The 17016-nt window shown below is 39.6% G+C and overlaps 1 protein-coding gene across 3 annotated transcripts; it reads right to left on the bottom strand.

The window, feature by feature from the left end:
• Positions 1-9292: 9292 nt before the first annotated feature.
• On the bottom strand, positions 9293-16568 carry LOC139978896 (guanylate-binding protein 2-like). Of its 3 annotated transcripts, none has more exons than XM_071989455.1 (2): positions 16153-16568; positions 9293-15155 (listed from the first exon to the last, which is right to left on the bottom strand). In XM_071989455.1, the coding sequence occupies exon 2, from the start codon at positions 15086-15088 to the stop codon at positions 12977-12979; it is 2112 nt and encodes a 703-aa protein (XP_071845556.1). In that variant the 5' UTR covers positions 15089-15155; positions 16153-16568; the 3' UTR covers positions 9293-12976. The 3 variants fall into 3 exon arrangements, with proteins under 3 accessions (XP_071845556.1, XP_071845558.1, XP_071845557.1); XM_071989457.1 differs by having other exon boundaries at positions 16157-16568; XM_071989456.1 differs by having other exon boundaries at positions 16179-16568.
• Positions 16569-17016: the final 448 nt, after the last annotated feature.

Raw genomic sequence — 17016 nt, 5'->3', positions numbered from 1 at the left:
TGTTTATCAAATCCCTACTTCTCTAAGATTAATTTATGTCGTCCAGTTACAGAGTTGTTGACAATTGACAATGCATAATCATGGACGTTTAATATGAATCTAAGAAACTGACTTCCTAACTGTACTTGTTAAAAAAAAACCTTGACCTCTGATAACTTCGCACACGAAGGTAGCACAGGGATCAACCATAGACAATTTTGATCGGAAGAGATCCGATTATGGCCCCGAAAATTCAAATAACCAAAGAAACTGATAAAGGTCACCAGAGGTCAACCTGAGGTCAAAGGTCACCTAGATGCGGGTCGACTTCTGGGTTACAATAGCATAACTCCCAAACTTGACGGACATTTGTTCTCAAGTTATTGCAAAAATACTAGTTTTTGACCCCTAGTTGACCCTTGTTGACCTTCGATCACATGACCGTAATGTTTGGAAACGATCCCTTACCCCATTCAAAATTATTCCAAAATATCAACCATGTCAGACCCTGTCAATGGGATCTATTGCTGTTTCTAATATTTTTGACCTCTAACTGACCTTTGGTGACCTTCACAGGCACCAAAAACAATAACGATCTTCCTCTCACCATGGGTTATCCACCCACCCAGTATGGTAATGATCGGTCATTCCTTTGTGGATCTATCGTGCACACAAGCTAAAGCGTCACACACACACACATGACACGCACACGCACACACACATGCCGTCATGACTGCAAAGGTAATGATTTCATTGAAACCAACCAGAAAACCAACCAGAAAAAGATCTGTTACCGATCACATTTGAAAGGAATTTTACAAGTTCGACTTTCACAAAACTGCCTGTGGATAACTAATTGCAGAAAGACTAACCAATGCAGTTACAAGACAGTTATTATTGTAATCACTGGCGGATCCAGGGCCTTTGTTTGGGAGGGGCCAAAGTGGCGTTAGAGTGATATGGGGGAGGGGTCTAAGGGGAGGGGGTGGAAAATTTTCTATTGCTGAATGCCCTCAGATCAGCGGCGTAACGATGAATCTGGGTGCCCCTGTGTCCAGGGAAGGAAGGGCCCCCTGGCTGCTGCGAAGAATCAACCGATGTGCGCGGAGCGCACATCACGAGCGCGGAGCGCGAAGTCCCAAAGGCGTGGGTCCAGGGCCCGCCTTAGGGCCCTGGAAGCTCTGGGGTTTTACAAGCTCTCTGGTGCAATCTAAGCCGTATCTGGAACATTTCGTGGTGATTTTATCGACTGAGATTTTGGGGAAAATCTGCGTTCATAGACACATTTTTGGTCCGCCTTGTCTGTCATACTGGGAACATGAAAAAAATGTGTTGCGAAGCTAGAATACATTAAGAGATTGAAAGGACAATAAGACCAAATAACCAATGTCCAATTAAAATCAACATGTATCTTTCCACCCGTGGCGTAACTCCTGTGGACAAATGGTATCCAAGTTCCCGAGAGCTTGGAAAGGCTAGAGCTTGAATTTACTGAGCCTGGCCTTCTTGTCAGCAAACATATCGATTAGTCCATCTATATCAAGTGACCATGCCTCCTCGCTCTCGATGGAAAGGATAGCCAGCGAATCCAGCCGATCTTGAGAAATGGTTTAACGTAGGTAAGTCTTGATTAGCTTCAACTTGGAGAATGATCTTTCTGCGGTCGCCACTGTGACTGGAAGTGTAATAAATAGGACCACAGCCGATAACAGCTTTGAGTAGGTACTAAGGTCACACAGAAAAATATGTCCATTGTCTCGTTTATAGTTTCTTTTCCAACGAAAACGTGCCGTTTCAAAAAGAAAAGAAAAAAAGGGTACCCCTCTTCTAAGTTCTGTACATCAGTGCAGCGGGCCCCCTTTGGTCGGGGGCCCCTGGGTTTGCCCCGTCCGAGCCCATAGGCGTTACACCGCTGCCTCAGATGCAATTGTGGTGCGACAAAAGTGTAAAATGGTGATGTTAATTTACTTCTAAAAAAATGTTTCCCAGGTGTAATTTTCTAAAATATTTATAAAACAAAGTTGGGATCATCTTTCTCAAAAATTTTTATTTTTCATAGTTTATAAATTTCTTACAACCAGCCAGTAACTGCAAAATGGTGATAAACTGTAAATCCTCATGCTCATACATTTAATTTTAAACCAGAAAATGTAAAGGTTTAGACTAGTCTACCACTGCTATTCCTCCCGATTTTTTTAATTTCCAATCATATGATTCAGCGGATGTTCGGAAACACTTTTTGGCTCACCTTTGCGGGGGGGGGGGGGCATGGCCCCCGTTGGCCCCCCTTGGATCCGCCAGTGATTGTAATCTGTTATAAACCAAAAAGAAGTAATTGTTAGCCTAAAAGCTGACTACGCACTAAATGCAGCATTTTGTTCGTCAATGGCTTGTATCAATGTAACGTTAAGCTACAGGCTTAGTTATAGGTAATTATGTATCGTCTGCAGCTCAAAGCCTGGTCATAATATGATAACCACTCTGGAACGCATCACATGGCCGTTCATTCCGTGTATGCCATCTAATGTGTGATAAAAACTCCAAATGCAATCAAAAGAGAAGCATAACAACTGTCTGTGCTGAACGTTCATAACGGCCTTCATGCAAAATGATGAGTCTTAATATTAATTACTAGGCCCTATTTGGGGTTCGCTTACAGTACAACATGCATTCTGTACACGCACGACGTCAAATTTAAGCCAAAATAAGCCAAAGTGTAAACTTCAAATTAAAATTAGGCTTAACACTACAGAAGTATACTAGTATTAACAGTGACAGTCAGATATAGCCTCGCCTAGCAGTACAGTACTAATAGGCCTAGGGGAGGCTACTGCGTTATAGGTTTAGGTACGACTGACGACCTCCGAGCAATGTCTATTTTTTTTTTGTTATTACCCTTTAATTGAGGATTAGCCTATAATCCGGGAAATCTTCTTAATGTGAGACCTTCTTATATCAACTCCCACTATTCGAGATCAGTGCCATACGTTTGAAAACCTTTTTCACCTGCATGTCATTCATCACTCACGCCGTGAGTTGAAAGTCATCGGATGTTGTGTGCAATGTTTTGTAGATTACCGCCAAATAATATTAGCGCGCGCTACGTAGACCAGGCGCGTATCCGGGGGGGGGGGGTGTTGGGGGCGCGCGCCCCCGCTTTGGCTCTGCTGGCGATCGCCAGCAGAGCCAGAGCCAAAGCCTACAGCAACGAGTCGAAGCGGTGCAGCCTCTGTCTCACTGAAAAACTCATCATTATCAACGCAGACAAACGGACCCTCCTGAACAAACGCCCAGAGCTCATATCGAAGTGTCGCCACGAAAACAAGTTCTACATAAACAACTCCAGTCCAACCACCAAACACCGTCAAGAGAACCACACACAACTAAGGAGCGAGCACCGAAGGAAGGCAAAAAAAACCCCAACTACAGAACGGACGCAAAGGAGAATACACCAACAGCCGAACACCGATATCATCATATCATATACCTCGTATTACGCTTCCACCCGAAGGTGCTTCAGCAGACTAAGGAAATCCTTAGTCGGAAATTATTGAGGTTCCAAGTTTTTGTGTGCGTGGAAAGACACCGGCGAATCTCGCCTTCTCTTTTCGAATAGTGCCCGGAAGTAACGAGGCAGGGGTGTGTAGTCCTGCTCCCGGGACCGCAATTTGATGTCCCCTCCGAAGGACGTGAGTACCGCTTCCCACGTGTAGCCACTTTCCTACCACGAGAAAGGAGCGGGTGAAATTGGTGTCAGTGTCGACACCGAGGTTTGAACCAGGGACCTCAGGTACTGCAGAAGTCTTACAAACCCACCAACAGAACGGACGCAAAAGAGAATACACCGGCAGAACAATACACCAACAACCGCATAATCCCCGGTAATCCCGACGAGGATCCTATATATTCATGGAGCATAACTTGAAGCTACCAGTTGTCTGAAGATCGCTATAACGCGTGAAACTCCGAGTTACAACTACTAGTGTTCCACTAGTCTCATCTAGTATCAACATATATTCCGCTCTGTCCAATGGACATAGAGCACTCTGCGCCAAGATAGACGCCAACCTACTCTATATATATATATATATACTATATATGGTCTATCATAACGCGTGTGTGTGTGTATATATATATATACTATATATGGTCTATCATAACGCGTGTGTGTGTATATATATATATATATATATATATATATATATATATATATATATGTATATATATTTATATAAATGAAAATCGTAATGAGTTGGAAAATCAAGAACAGTGAAAAAACTTTCAGCCTCCACCGGGATTCAAACCACGGGCCTCCCGCTCTGTACGCGGACACCCTAACCACTAGGCTATGGACGCTGATTGTATGTCCAGAGGTTCGAAACCGGTAAGGAAGATCGTAATTCCACTGTAGGCGTTTGTCACCTATATCGAACAATACTAGTTCTGTTTTTGGTGACATATTTTGCCCTACTCTAGAGATCAAACATGATGCTATCCAACTCGAAAATCATTTGTGATTCCTAAAGCCGGATCTCGAAAAACAGAACTAGTATTGTTCGATATAGGTGACAAACGCCTACAGTGGAATTACGATCTTCCTTACCGGTTTCGAACCTCTGGACATACAATCAGCGTCCATAGCCTAGTGGTTAGGGTGTCCGCATACAGAGCGGGAGGCCCGTGGTTCGAATCCCGGTGGAGGCTGAAAGTTTTTTCACTGTTCTTGATTTTCCAACTCATTACGATTTTCATTTATATAAATATATATATGCCTTTGTCGTTTACCTCCATTGCATTAACATAAAGTCTGTTCAAAGTATCTCTTTCGAGATCCGGCTTTAGGAATCACAAATGATTTTCGAGTTGGATAGCATCATGTTTGATCTCTAGAGTAGGGCAAAATATGTCACCAAAAACAGAACTAGTATTGTTCGATATAGGTGACAAACGCCTACAGTGGAATTACGATCTTCCTTACCGGTTTCGAACCTCTGGACATACAATCAGCGTCCATAGCCTAGTGGTTAGGGTGTCCGCATACAGAGCGGGAGGCCCGTGGTTCGAATCCCGGTGGAGGCTGAAAGTATTTTCACTGTTCTTGATTTTCCAACTCATTACGATTTTCATTTATATATATTCCCATTTGCCTTTGTCGTTTACCTCCATTGCATTAACATAAAGTCTGTTCAAAGTATCTCTTTCGAGATCCGGCTTTAGGAATCACAAATGATTTTCGAGTTGGATAGCATCATGTTTGATCTCTAGAGTAGGGCAAAATATGTCACCAAAAACAGAACTAGTATTGTTCGATATAGGTGACAAACGCCTACAGTGGAATTACGATCTTCCTTACCGGTTTCGAACCTCTGGACATACAATCAGCGTCCATAGCCTAGTGGTTAGGGTGTCCGCGTACAGAGCGGGAGGCCCGTGGTTCGAATCCCGGTGGAGGCTGAAAGTTTTTTCACTGTTCTTGATTTTCCAACTCATTACGATTTTCATTTATATATATTCATTTGCCTTTGTCGTTTACCTCCATTACATATATATATTTATATACATATATATATATATATATATATATATATATATATATATATATATATATATATATATATATATATATATATATATATACTATATATGGTCTATCATAACGCGTGTGTGTTTATGGACGCCTTAAACAATTGTGCTATGAAACCAACTGTGGCTGGTCTCGAACTCGACCTAGTCGTCGGGGAACATGACGCATTTCGGGAAGAGGGCGAACGCCCCCCCCCCCCCCCCGAGTATACTTTTTTTATGATATCGCTAGTAATTTCAAATTAGAAAATGCTTAGATGCAACCCAGAAGGCATGGAAAGTGTCATTTCCAGCGATCTGGGAGGCATTTTCGGCCAAAATCTTTAGTTCGCTTCGCGCCAACCCATGGTCCTGGGAAGTGCCATTTTCAGCGATCTGGGAGGCAAATTCGGCCAAAATTTTCTTGTACGCTTCGCGCCAACTCGTGGTGGCGCTACGTTTAGATAGTTTGCCTACAGGCTTCGCCCGTCCCTTAGCAAATTATTCGCTACGCGCCTGTTCGAATTTGTAAAGCAAACAGCAGATTTGACATCATATCAGTGAGCATGGAAATGGCGGTTCCAGGTTGAACAGCCTCAAAACTGTCGATGTGTGTAGTCATAGGAACCCAATTTGATTTGAGGGGGGGGGGGGGGGCTGTAACGACTTGCCCGAAAAATATAACCTAAATTTTTTTATACCGTACGGTCCGTGGAAATTGCGCAGTATACCGAGGGATGCTAATGTAAACAAGGAAATGTCTTATGTAGAAAAAGCATGGAGGTCAAATTATGTCAAATTCTCTTTTACATTAGAAATGGCGAATAAGTCGGCCAAGCTTATAGAACTTTATTTTAATTATCAATGAGATCCATTTCCTTTAGCTACATCATTGCATTTTATTTTTTCTTTCAGTAGCCCCCCCACCCCCCCCCCCCCGCATCCTACGCCTATGTGTGTTGTGTTCGGTTTCGGAAATATCTGCTATTTTTTCATTTCCTTCAACCAAGTTTTGTAATAGCCGTTATAAGAAGGCCTATATTTGTACACCAATAAATTATTTTCGAAAATTACCTGACCAACATTTTTAATCATACTTCCCACTTCTGGTGTGTTAGGGTTGAAGGAGGCTTTTCTATATTGGTTGTCCATAGATGACATTTTTTGCAACATTATGGGTATGTTTTGAAGTGAATTTATTCACGAGAAATGTGAATTTTCAAATTCGGAACAAATAATGGGCTGAAAACCTTAAAAAGTGGGTCTGTCGAGTATTGTGGGCCGCGACGTAGAATCACCTACAAAAGCAACGATCCACAGGACATGCGATCAGGTCGAACATGATGTGTAACTGGTGAAAATCTTCAAAAAAGGTTATGGATGGGGAAAAACTATTGGGAAATACTTGGTTCTCAGGCAAAAGTGTACAAGTGCCATTTTAGGTGATCTAGGGGGTATCAAAACCAGAAATTTTCTTGTACGTTGCGCGCCAACCGATGGTGGCGCTCCGCTTAGCTAGTAATTCGCGCCCCGGGTTAGAAAATCCTGGATACGCCCCTGTAGACTGGACCAAAAATGATACTTTTAGATCAGTGACCGGACAACATGGAGAAATGGCGCTAAAACAGGTTTGCCACCAGTGTCTGCACAAAGCTGCCGTTTGCAGAAGTGCTCTAAAAAAAAAAAATTCTCAGCTGAATACAAAATGAAAGAGGAGGGGCAGTCGCTCCCCAAAACTTGGGATATATACTTATATAATGTCTTAGAATTCTATTATAGGTCTCATTCAAATTTCCATTACATATGTCCCTCCCGAAATTATTCGCATGGCTCGATAGGGCCGTTTTTCTCTCTAACACTTGAGGGAAGTATATTGTGAACACATTGAGCCGATCACCCCGAATCACCCCTCCCCTTCCATCAACATTTTATCCGCGGTCCCTGTACAAAACGTTTGAAACACGGGTGGACGCTCCGTTAATTTAGTCGAATTTACCACCCCTCGGCAAAAGCTATAGTTTCGTTTAGCTTAGATAACTAAGGATTAGGAAAACCTTAAAATGCTCATTTGAAATTCTTTCCATATAATGATCGTGTAGATGAAAACCGGCTTAGGCCTATATCAAGCCTTTTGGTGTCGATGAGTGTTGAAAAACTACAATTACATTTGTGGATAGCCCCCCCCCCCCTTTTGAGTAACCCGAAAAATAGGATTAAACTAAAAGCAGGAAATATCATCAAAGCACTCTTCTCAGGTTGAAAGAAGCTAAGCGACCCTTCTCAATCTTTTCCCTGAAAGTTGGTCTGCTACGTAATATATGATGACCAACATGTGATGACTGACGACAAGCTTTCTCAGGGGACATTGAATTATTGTAAATTTAACTCTGCTGGAGATATACCGATCGCAGTTTTGTTTCCATACAGAATAGATCCGTTTTTGGACAGAATTCGTTATAGCGTACATATAACATAAATCGACATAGATGGACATAAATTTATTTTATTTTTACATTTTTTTTTGTAACAAGTGTACTGGCAGAGCTGCTTATTTGGCCTTCCATAAAAAGGTTATTTTTATGTTTTCGGATGTTGCAAGCCTACTAGCCAGTACGGTATTTACGAGTCAGAAAATATCACCATTTACGACCAACGAGTACGTTTATATGATTTCGACTATTTTTAGTGTGTTTCGCTAGCTTTTAGAGTGTCTCATACGGAGAGCCAAACGTTCCATAAATGTCGAAAAAGAAAGTGAAGTGTCCAAGTTAATATATATATGTCCAAATCGATATCAACATGTTACAATTCGATATCAGCATGTTACAATTCCATATGAACATGTCGAAACAAAATACAATATGCCATTGCGTCTATCAACATGTCAAATTCAACATCAGCATGTCGAAAACTTGTAACAGCATGCCATTACTACATTGGTCATGTCAACATGCTATATTTACGTCGTGCTATAATTTTGGCACTTCGGCGCGCGCCAACGTTTCGTATATGTCGAGATTTATTTCAGTATGTCCAAAACTTGTGTCAGCATGGTGAGCGAAGAGTAGTGAAGTATTGCCATGACAACGTTGCACATGGTTCGTGTCGTTCACACGGTACTATGGTTGAATATACTGTAGCGGAAAGCTACGACTTTTCCTTAGTGAGATACGTTTCGTTCCCTCAGGGGTTACATCTGTTGCGCTCCGCGGAGGTAACGAGAGATGTTTATCCGAAACAGGAACAGGAACTGATTACGTAATTTTGATATATCGATGTATTCCCGTGATTGGCATAGGCAGGCACGGCGGTGGGTGTGTGAGTCGATCCCATTGGTCGCAACTCATCTAAAAAACTGTGACCTTCACCTGCAACAGACATACAGTTTAAGTACTGTAAAAATATTAAAGCATTCTGAGTACTCTTAACTTTCATGTAACGTTTTTTTAAGGGCAAATGGCACATAACCTGCTAATTATCTTAGAATTTGTTCCTCATGTTTTTCAACAATTAATGTATCTTCCAAATTTATGTCGTCTGGAACATCCAGCCTCTCAAACTCTTCAATCATCAGCTTCACCATAAATTCAACTATATCCTGTAGCATGAACATTTCTAATGTCCTCGGCGGATGCAAAGTTTTTTGACAGCCATGTTTCGTGTTAAATTAATTTTGTTAATTTTATAACACTAGGTTCCCAATGCAATAACAAACAGCACTAACGTTATTTGCCTAACGAACGAAGAAAAGTTTTATTTCATTTCATTTATTTTTCCATTTCCTCACAATGTTTATATAATAATAGGACTGTGAAGACAATACCATGCAAAGAAAATAATAAGTAATAAATCATATAAAAGAAAAATAATGGAAATTTCGGAGAGAAAATGGTGGAAGGGCTTGGAAGCCGTAGCTTGTACAAGAAGCCCACCAAAAATAAAGATAACAAGTATAAAGTATATGGGCAAGATAATAAAGCCCCTTACACTTGACTAAAAGTACCTATTTCGCCATTACTTGTTCATATATTGCGATGAAATATATGCTGAGATAAACAATTAATTATTAAATACGAATCTTCGCATGATTCGGTGAGAAATGAAAGATATATTCCGATCGAAATTCTTACAGGTATGCGTAACGTAACATATATGAGTACTGTGTATACTATTTCAATTACATATACGTTAGGATCGGAGTGTCTGTTGTTATGTTGTGAGGGGCGCTAGATACGAAATGACCTTTGTACCAGGATTACGTAATAGCTGATGATGGCTTTACTCGTGTTTGTGCCCTGAGGCATGTTTACTTATGGCGATCAAATTTTGTCGGTTACAATGATACTTCAAAGTGGGTTTTCTCCATCTGTTTATAGCTCCATGATTCAACCATAGTACCGTGTGAACGACACGAACCATGTGCAACGTTGTCATGGCAATACTTCACTACTCTTCGCTCACCATGCTGACACAAGTTTTGGACATACTGAAATAAATCTCGACATATACGAAACGTTGGCGCGCGCCGAAGTGCCAAAATTATAGCACGACGTAAATATAGCATGTTGACATGACCAATGTAGTAATGGCATGCTGTTACAAGTTTTCGACATGCTGATGTTGAATTTGACATGTTGATAGACGCAATGGCATATTGTATTTTGTTTCGACATGTTCATATGGAATTGTAACATGCTGATATCGAATTGTAACATGTTGATATCGATTTGGACATATATATATTAACTTGGACACTTCACTTTCTTTTTCGACATTTATGGAACGTTTGGCTCTCCGTAGTCTCATTATACAGTTATTATGTCACCTTGCTTTTAGTGTTTTTTTGTGATGAACGGTGTAAATATCTCTGTAAATACAAGTTGTGTTATAACTTTACTACCGACTTTCGTCAGTGTTTGTTATTGCGAATTACCTTCTTCGTCTTCAGCAATTTTGAGTCGGCTTTTCAGCTCCGTGCCCGGACATCACAACAAATGTTTTCGTTGTACGCTTGTTTCTGGACAGAAAACGTGTGTTTTTGAACAGAAATTCGATACGCACATGTGTTGTGTATTTTAACAACATTTCTTAGTTAAGGGACATGCATTGGAAATTCAAACTATTTCTGACACTGAATGTGTACCTTACAAATTTGTTTTTAAAGAGAAAACGTTTGTTTTTGAACTTTTTGAACAGAGAGTCAATAACAATTCATTAAACATACATGTGATGTAATTGTACAACAATTCTGTTGTAATGGAACATTAAGTTATCGTTATTTTACAACAATTTTTTTAACAGTGTGTTTAAAGCATCAATCTGTGATTAATGAGAGCATTTAAAGATCATCTTTTGTGATGTTTATTTGCAAGGTAATAATTGAATTACAATCACTCGTAACTGTATTTAAAGTTGGACTTGCTGCATTCAAGCAGACATAAACCCAAGCACCAATCATTGTTCTATGTTAAAAAGAAAAACGGGATAACAAACTTCCCCAAACAAAATGAAATTCTTATTTCTTTTGGTGAAATCGTATGCGTGTCCCCTCGGACAAAAAGCTGAAAACCAGAATGACTCTAAATATGACATCATGGAATCATATCTGCTACACTGTTTCTTCATAACTGCAATCCGTATTTCCTGTTATCGGGATTCGTCTTGCAAATGCTGAATCCAACACATTGAAGTTCTTAACATCGCTTAATGATGGGTTGTGTTAATACTGTCAATGTCACGAATGAACAACAAATTCAGAAACTTAAAGGTTTTAGATCGTCGTGGCGCATGATAACACATATTACAAGACTGCCAGACAAGACGGGGCAGGATTTGTCTTAACGTTTTGAAAGAGTTTGTCCCCTGACCTCATGGGCATCATCTTGCTCGGAACATTTTACTAACGAAACGTTACCCTGGTCAGGTCCGTGTCTAATACACCTCAAACTCTGAGGTTTGAGAAGTCAACATCATTGTATGTGAAAGTAATATCACAATATTTTGGAAATTTATGTATTAAAGTATCATGATAAATAAGCTAGGCAATTAAGTTCAGGTTCTCACCTTAGGTATACCTTTAGTTTGCTAAATTAGTGTACAGCTTTAAAAATGGTGATTAGTGCACCGTGGCATAAAATAATTATTAGTGGAAGCTAGATTATGATTAATCACAATTAATTACAGTTTTAAAGTGATCCAATTCGCAGACGCAAATTCGCAATGCTAATTTTATCAGATTGTGTATAACATTTTTCCAAATAAAGATAAACATACAAAACCATCGCGATTTTCAAACTACAAGGTAAAACATGAAATTGAAGCGAACGGACAACATAATTAGCGATATAGCTATTTCACGATCAACAATCCATACAGCCATCCTCGTTAAAACAGAAAAGCTAAATGTACATATGCAGACAAAAGTAGAACATAATTATTTGTCAAAAATTAGACCCCGGTCCATTAAAGGTCGCAAAGTCGTTGCTTAAACCAAAATAAATATAGTCAGTCTACGACAATCATCAAGTGCGTAAACGCCTCTGTCAAAATTGATACAATTCTGAACATAACAGAAAGTCAAACCTGGCCATGGCATTGCCATTAGATTTTGACCATTCATAGTAGAAAAAAGGACTGACCTGGTCAGTAAATCCATTCAGATTGGCAAATGTAAACTAACATACGATAATTCAATTATAACAGTTCGCTTTGACGAATATAGGAACGAGTTACTCTTCCGCCATCTACGAATGTTTGCCCTGGCATTAACAATTTCAAGTTGAATGTAAATGGTCATTAATCATCTGATTTGGAAATGTACACAACTAGTAAGGTGATAAGTCCCGTTACTACCAAATCTGTAATATTTAAGATAAACTCGACTAAAACAACGTTAATGGTTTCACGACCCCCCATGACATATATTAGAGGTCGTTATTTACGATATGTACAAATAATCATGTTGTGGAATACAACACCATATAATTTAATATGTCAAATAGATCTGCAGATGTCCAGATAAATCGTTGGCTTTGAACTTATACAGTTGTATGCCTACTTACGGGCTATTTATATATACTGATTTTCGTGCATGGAGGCTTTCTCAGACATATCTGTGTGTTCACAGATTCATTAGACGATGCCAATCTATTTACCGTATACTTGAGCTGCTATATATTCAGCATTGGTATACGATACCAGATAATCGTTTCCCATTCACGGAGAACAAAAACCTTCTATATACGTAAGAATGATATCAGGTCTATTGAAAAAGGTTAAATGAACGAGGAAAACTGAATGAATGCCATAGGTTTCATGTTCTGTTTTATAGGATTTCCGACCATACTTTATAAACCATGACAACCTTTAAGCCATAGCTCTCGAAGAGATGGTATGAATAAAAAATTGTAAGCCCATATATAGAAATGATACAACATTATTCGTTTTGGTCGATATCTGTTCGCAATGATTTTGCTGCAACGGTGACGGCGGCGGTGGCGGTTGCGGCCAAACCTGCCCCTGTCTTTCCGCCAATTAGTGCTCCAAGCCCCACAGCTGCTACTTCAATGCCTGCTGTTATTCCCGTTAACACACGTTGCTCGTTTGCCCTCTTGATATCTTTGTCTATCTGTAAGACCGCCGCAACTCTCACCTCGTCCGCTTTTGGACCTTTAGCATTCTCATCGTACTGTTGTAGAATAGATGACATCTTTTTGTCATATGACACGAACATGTCATGATTGTCAATCGATGGTTTTAAAATTTTGATTATCAACCTAGTCATCAAATTCTTACAGTATTCGGAGGAAAGGTCATCGTTCCGTTGATAGAAATCTGTCTCGGCGTCGGACATCACCGAGTCCAATTTTGCGATGCATTCACGACTGAGCACATCGTCCATTCCATGAGAACTTGCCTCAAAATGTTCGTGTACAATTTGGCAGATTGAAGAGAACTTCGCAGATGCATCTTGACTCTCAAGAGGACCCTCTTTTAACAGAGCATCCAGTTTTTCTTTAAATTCAATCTCTGCTCCAGAAAGTGTACGTTCTGCAATAAGCGGTGCGAATTGACACAATTGTTCATCCATATCCTCACCGTACTTCCTTTTTACCTTGTCCTTTGCTGGCCCACGTGCATCTCTGTCGTATTCTGCCAGGACGGTTACCTTCGCACTTTCCAAAACGGAAATTGTCAGTTTGGTTGTGAAATAACACTTTGGATCGAAATGCTTTCTCTTTGCTGATTTCATCACTTTCTCACATGCATCGTTTGATTTTGTGTAGTTTGTGGTCATTATGGTATGAAATTTTTCTTTGAGAGCTGAATCAAGTTTCTTCCTGTACTGCTTTACGCTTCTGTCGTCGAATGTCGAGGCTTTAAAGTCGGTAAATGCTTTCCAAGCCTCAGCAGATTCCTTATCATGAAAACTGTCAATGTCTTCAGTTGAAACAGGAAACTTTATTTGATTTGCGTGGTCATCATACTTTTTCTTGATCGCAATCAAAGTTGCGTTACATTTTGCTTCAAGCAAAGTCTCCCAGGCAGTTTGTATAGGTAACGTATCGCATTCGCTGTTCACAACGTTTACACATGATGACACATACAAAGCCAACTGTTGGCCGGTTACGTGAAAACCTTTTATCGATTTCACTTCTGCACAGGTGAGAACGTGGTTTTTAACTTTTAAAACCTGACATAAAAACTCATTGCCGATCTGTTCCATGTCTTCGGCTAAAGGCAAATTTGGAATACATTTAGGTTTCACTTGAGGTGGAGGTATCCCGTGCGCATCAAAGTTTTGAAATGACCTTCTGATAGCTGCTTTAATGGCATTTCGAGGGTGTCTAGCTGCTGCAACAGCTTCTACGCAGAGGACTGAAGATAGTATGAATTTCTTCCAGGCACAGTTTTGGCCCTCTACTTCAGGTTGGAGATCGGCGTCTCTTATTAGCCACATAAAATATGGAGAAATATCAACAGCGGTTTGCGTGCTTTCTCCGGGTGTTGATAAGTGACCCTGGATAGATGAACTAAACTGGGACATGAAACTCAGCTTGTCTAAATCATCATTTGTAGGAATACCTTTGCTATTGTATATCAAATAGGAACTGAACAGAGCGCAGAGGGTGAAAACTTTTCTATCCCATATTTCAGGGCTTTCATCATGGTCGATCTTGGATGTAGATGCTAACCCCTCGGCATCCAAAAGAACAAGACGCGCGACTTTCCCGTCAGTCGTTGTCACCGAATTAGGTGCCAAAGCAATCCATATTCCCGTGGTCTTTGATGTCGTTGTGTGACCTACATCAAAGGTCACGCCTTCTTGAAATTGTGACAAAAAGTACGACTTCCCGGTACGGGCTGGACCTGTAATGCAAATGACGATGACATAATCGTCTTTAACACCTTCAAGGATTGCAAGTCCTTCTTTGCATACTGTTACATCGCCTCGCGGTTTACTGTTGTCCACTTGTATGTCTCTGATTTGTGGGTCCCAGGTGAAATTACTTGGTAGGCATAACGGTACTGATGGATATGGCTCCATACTTTTCTTCCAACTTCAAGAGTCGATAGTTCCAACATATACAAGGACCACCTCCAGATATTATTTACTGTAAGAGGGAGACAGAGATCATAATCAGAGTATGATCTTTTCAAGAGTTTCAAGTTAGTTTCTAGTTTTGCTTACATTTTCATGGTTTTTATACTATATAAATTCTTTTAAATTATAAATTATTATAAACTTTTAACTCTTAGATATAACTTATCCGATTGGGGAATATTTGTAAGCAGGTTAATTCGATGAATCGAATTACATGATAGCTGAGTTCCAACTGTATCCCAGTATATCCAAGTCAACATCTCTCAAAGCACAACAATAATTAATCATTAATCTTACTGTAAATCATCCGATATTGAAATTAATATTATAACTAATAATAAAATAATATTTCAACTGTACTTTGAACTTTCCTATTGTTTCATTTATAGCATCTGATAATATCTGCAACACAAAAAATTGCTGTATCACGAACAGTCATGATGCTCTCATAGAATACATATATTGTTAACTTTGTTCAGTAATGCCAAAACATAAAGTTAGAACATACAAAGAAATTCGGTGGGGGTTTTCTTGCCAAATTACAAATCACACATACACTTTCAAGCGATTTAAAATTGGTATTCTCGTTGTCAAAAACGATGTAAAATAATAATTGAGTTTCCATGAATGTATATTTTTATACAAGGGAACCGGTGAGTGTTCATCACTGTAGCTTACATAAACATTTAGCAATATAGAAATAACCAAAAGTAGGATAGGAGAACATAATGCATGTAACAACCCAACCACTTATGAAAATATGACATGTATAATATAGCTCAAAGCAAATCACTACAGCTGGGACGATGTTGAAGTCCAAACGAAATGACAAAACAAAAACTTTCCTTTCCAAATGCATGGGCAAAGAACTATAATCTGTTACGAAATTATACAAATGAAGACACTTACTGAATACAAATGAGTTAATAAACAGCCAATTAGAAGAATGTGATTTTGTATTAGGCTATATATAGGCCGACTACAATGTATAAAGTTTATGTACTCACTCACACATGCACAAAAGCTTCCTTACCATTCACACTGTATGTCTGCCTTAGGCCTATTGCGACGATGGTAACACTATGGCCGTATCTCTTTGCAGCTACTCCTTTTATGAATATTGAGTATGAAATATATTAGCCTAGACGTGTACGTATGCATATAGCCTACTGCAGTAAGTAGTTTGATTGGCCTGTATATCGATTACGTCATTTTGAAAAGGCTGTGTAATTGTTGCTGCAAGGGAAAGGCCGCCAAGATAAGCAAATCCAAAGGAGAATGAGCATCAGCTCATCAAAGAAGAATAAACTGAAGAATGTAGCTAGATTAAGATAAAATGTTTAGATATATATCTGGTCACACCATACTCATCAGGGAACGCCATCAATCGTATATATAAATCGCACACAATTGTAAACCTTGTGCAAATATACCATTAAATAACAGTTTTGTAAGAAGTACGCTGAAACTTCTCTATCAAACAATAAATTTCATGAAATTAATTTAATGATGTTTCCATGCGTTACGAATCTTCTGCATTCAGAGGAAAACTGAGAGGGCACTTATAGACTAAAATCAGACGGATAAATTTAATTAGTGCAGATTACTTAGCAAATTTACATTTTGCATTAATATACATGGGAGCTAAGACCAATTCGGGCCTAGGGTCAATCATGTTACTGAGCCCCCTCCCTCACCCCTTCGAAGTCATCATTGTTCCTTCATTATCCCGTCACGAGCTTCGTACGATATTTTACACCTTTTTCTATTGAGTATGTGTGTGCTCCTTGCTTGAACTACATAGCCTTCCACCCTGAAGCGTAAAAACCAGGTATATACGACATCTCCATAATTTGTATACAGACCTAAGA

This window comes from Apostichopus japonicus, chromosome 13 (genome assembly GCF_037975245.1).
Source record: "Apostichopus japonicus isolate 1M-3 chromosome 13, ASM3797524v1, whole genome shotgun sequence".
Taxonomy (NCBI): Eukaryota; Metazoa; Echinodermata; class Holothuroidea; order Aspidochirotida; family Stichopodidae; genus Apostichopus; species Apostichopus japonicus.
Note: the sequence above shows the minus strand (reverse complement) of the source record. Positions and strands in the feature narration are given on the sequence as shown.

Coding starts and splice junctions, on each gene's coding strand:
- LOC139978896 (XM_071989455.1), bottom strand. CDS start 15,088: ATGGAGCCATATCCATCAGTACCGTTATGCCTACCAAGTAATTTCACC.